The following is a 3,754-nucleotide window of genomic DNA, read 5'->3' on the forward strand; positions in this document are numbered from 1 at the left end:
GTCTCTTGTCTAGACTTGATCTCTTCCAAAAGTCCACTTGACACCGTCACCATTCCGAAACTCAGTCTTCCTGGTGCGAGCTTAACGTCCAAGCTCAGATCTCGGAAAGCCTCCAACAGTTCTAACTCCTTGACCATCATTGAGGACACATGTAGAGCCTTCCGGCTGAGAGCGTCGGCTACGACATTGCTTTTCCCCGGATGGTACTGTAGAGTGAACTCATAGTCCTGAAGAAATTTCATCCACCTCCGCTGCCTCATGTTCAGATCCTTCTGATCAAATAAGTACTTTAAACTCTTATGATCGCTGTAGATCGTGAACGTACTGCCATAGAGATAGTGTCTCCAAATCTTGAGAGCATAAACTATGGCAGCCAACTCCAAGTCATGTGTGGGGTAGTTCTTCTCATGAGTCTTCAACTGCCTTGAAGCATAGGCAATTGCTTTCTAATCTTGCATCATTACACACCCCAAACCATTGTGTGACTCATCACAGTACACGTCATAAGGTTCTCCTTCCTTAGGTAAAGCTAGTATGGGTGCGGTAGTCAGCCGCTTCTTCAACTCCTGGAAACTAGCCTCACACTTCTCCGTCCACGCAAACGGTTGATTCTTCTTTGTCAACTGGGTCAACGGCGAAGTCAACTTTGCGTAATCTTTGACGAATCGTCTATAGTAGCCAGCAAGCCCAACAAAGCTTCTGATGTCGCTTGCTGTCTTTAGTTGCTCCCATGACAGAATCATCTCGATCTTGCTAGGGTCCACTGCCACACCCTGACTTGATATGACATGCCCCAAAAATTTCACCTCCTCCATCCAGAACTCACACTTTGAGCCGTTAGCATATAACTGTTTCTCTCGCAACACGCCCAACACCTGGCGTAGATGCTCCTCATGTTCCTCCCTACTCTTCGAGTAGATTAGGATGTCATCGATGACACCACGAACTTGTCCAGGAATGGTCTGAACACTCTGTTCATGTAGTCCATAAACACTGCGGGTGCAGTAGTAACCCCAAACGGCATCACAATATATTCATAATGCCCGTATCGAGTCCTGAATGCGGTCTTCTGGATGTCCGATTCCTTGACTCGGATCTGATGGTATCCTTACTTAAGATCTATCTTCGAGAAGATCACCGCTCCTCTAAGTTGATCCATCAAGTCGTCTATCCGAGGCATCGGATAACGGTTCTTCACTGTCACCTTATTCAGCTGCCGGTAATCCACACACAATCTGGACTTCCCATCCTTCTTCTTTACCAATAGCACAGGTGCACCCCATGGCGATACGCTAGGTCGAATGAATCCCTTTGAGGAGAGATCATCCAACTGCTTTGCCAACTCTACCAACTCCGCTGGGGCCATACTATAAGGTGCCATCGATATTGGTCCAGTACCGGGGAGAACTCCGTCTCTCTGACTGGTGGCAAACCGGGTACGTCTTCGGGAAACACATCGACATACTCCTGTACCACCAAGATATTATACACATCACCATCATGTTTTGCTTCGGCAACGATAGAGTTCACATACGCCGGTGAACCCTTCCCCAGGCTGTACGAGTTTAAGTAATCCATAGCGCCGAGATCTGGGAATACTACCGCCTTGTTAGCACAATCTGAGAGCACGTGATATTGCGCTAACCAATCCATTCCCAAGATCACATCCAGCTCTTTGAGCCCTAGACAAACGAGGTTCGCAAAGAACTTCCGATCCTCGTAAACCAACGGACATTGCAAGCATGCCGTGCGTGTAACTAGTTGATCAGCGGCAGGGGTTGTCACCACCAGATCGAAGGGTAGATCAGTAGTCAGTAGCCCTAACTTCTTCACACAATCCTCAGCAATGAATGAGTACGTAGCACCCGAATCAAATAAAACCATTAGTGATGTTCCAGCAATAAGACATGTACCCTGGATAAGGTCATCAGTAACAGCAGCTTGTTCTCCTGAAATAGAAAAGACACAACCTGGAGCAGATGGTCGTCTCCCTCTGGCAGTATTCAGCACTGGCTCGGTCCTGGCCGCACTCGGGCAATTCCTCTCCACATGACCTGGCTTTCGGCATCGCCAGCATACAATCTCCTTGCCACACTCGTTGGCATAGTGTCCCTTCTCGTTACACTTGTAGCAGGTCACGTCTTCCTTTGAAACAGGGGCTGCTCCGCTCACAGCATTTGGCAGTTGGGCGCTGGAAAGGCTTTCTCATTGGCGCCTTGCCTTTGTCAAACTTCCCCACTGATCTCTGCCCACTGTATCTCGCCGGTTGATTCTGTCCCGGGCGTACTGATCCTCCGTTCCCTGGGCGGCCTCTCTGCCTGTTTTCCATAGCCTCGACTTCACGGGCCTTCTCCACTAGCTGTTGGTAGACCCTGATTCCCAAAGGCCTCACAGCCTTCTCAATTTCATTCCTCAACCCTCGCATGAACCTGTTGCATAAGTAAGCCTCATCCACCTGGTTCTGGTAGAATCGAAAGTGTTTGGATAGAGCTTCCAAACGTGCAACATACTCTCCCACAGAGGTAGGTCCTTGCCTCAAGCTGAGGAACCTGTTCTCCATTTCTTCCCTTGCTGTTTCCGGGAAATACTTATCCATGAAAGCCTTTCTGAAAGACTCCCAAGTGATGGCCTCATGGTTGGCCGTCATCAGCTGTCTGGCACTACGCCACCAATACTCAACATCACCCTTCAGCATAAAAGTGGCCAAGTTGACCTTCTCGGCATCCGGGGTATGAAGTGCCTCAAAGATCTTCTCCATCTCCTGAACCCATAGATCAACCTTTTCGGGTTCAGCTTCGCCCTGGAACTTGGGCGGTGCGTGCCGGTTGAAATCTGTTCTCATGCGAATCTGATCTTGAGCCAATTCCCTCTCGGCTCGCGAAGCCCTCCGAGCTTCCTCCTCTGCTCTCCTATTATTCTCTTCTGCCTCTCGCTGAGCCTGGGCTGCAGTCTGGGCAATAGTAACGGCGACCTGCTGGGCGACGACCTGCGCCAGCTGGGCCATAGCCTGGGCCAACTGAGCGTTAGTGGGGTCCTGTCTTGGAGGCATTCTGCTTGAAATAGAACCACAAGCTAACGTCAGTGCCCACAATATCAATTAACATTCAACAGTAAAATTAAGCTACCATACTCCAAGTACCACGGCAATGGTACTAACTTCAGACAATCTCAATCAAACAACCATCTTAGCACACAAGTCTACCCAACCTCACCGCGAAGCTTTGAAAACATCTTTATCAAAGACAAAAACATCAACGAGTTCGGAAACTCGTAAGCCCAAAACCCTTAGTGCTCTGATACCACAATGTAACGCCCCGATTTCTCGGGTGTCACACAGTAACCAATTTTTCACAGAAATTTTCGCCGATTCATTTATTACTCTTGATTAGGTGATAAAGGTCATATTTACTTTTGAAAGCTCTTGAATACCATAGTTAGAAATCACATTAATGTTTTCCGATTCATAACATAACCATAAACAGCGTGTTAAAGAAATACGTTTTGCAATAAACTCATTAAAGGATAAAACATCAACTGTTATAAAATCAACTGCAAGTAAATAAAGAAAACCGTGTCCACACCCCCGTATGGAAAAACCACGGCGGAAGTAAACAGTTTACATCAGTTACTCAAGTTCTCATAAAACTCAACAAAATAAAATGAAGTTCCAAAAGAACGCTCGCTCATAGGGTTCCCAGTCCAGTCATCAGTGTCACGGTCACTCGGCAGGTTCATCCTTTGGCTTCTCATCTTC

General features: G+C 47.7%; 1 protein-coding gene across 1 annotated transcript; it reads right to left on the reverse strand.

Annotated features, from left to right (window-relative positions):
* Positions 1 to 1,344: 1,344 nt before the first annotated feature.
* Positions 1,345 to 3,049, reverse strand: LOC130712885 (uncharacterized). Its single transcript, XM_057562701.1, has 2 exons — positions 2,221 to 3,049; positions 1,345 to 1,949 (listed from the first exon to the last, which is right to left on the reverse strand). The coding sequence occupies exons 1-2, from the start codon at positions 3,047 to 3,049 to the stop codon at positions 1,345 to 1,347; spliced, it is 1,434 nt and encodes a 477-aa protein (XP_057418684.1).
* Between the last annotated feature and the right edge of the window lie 705 nt (positions 3,050 to 3,754).

This window comes from Lotus japonicus, chromosome 4 (assembly GCF_012489685.1).
Source record: "Lotus japonicus ecotype B-129 chromosome 4, LjGifu_v1.2".
In the NCBI taxonomy this organism is placed as follows: Eukaryota; Viridiplantae; Streptophyta; class Magnoliopsida; order Fabales; family Fabaceae; genus Lotus; species Lotus japonicus.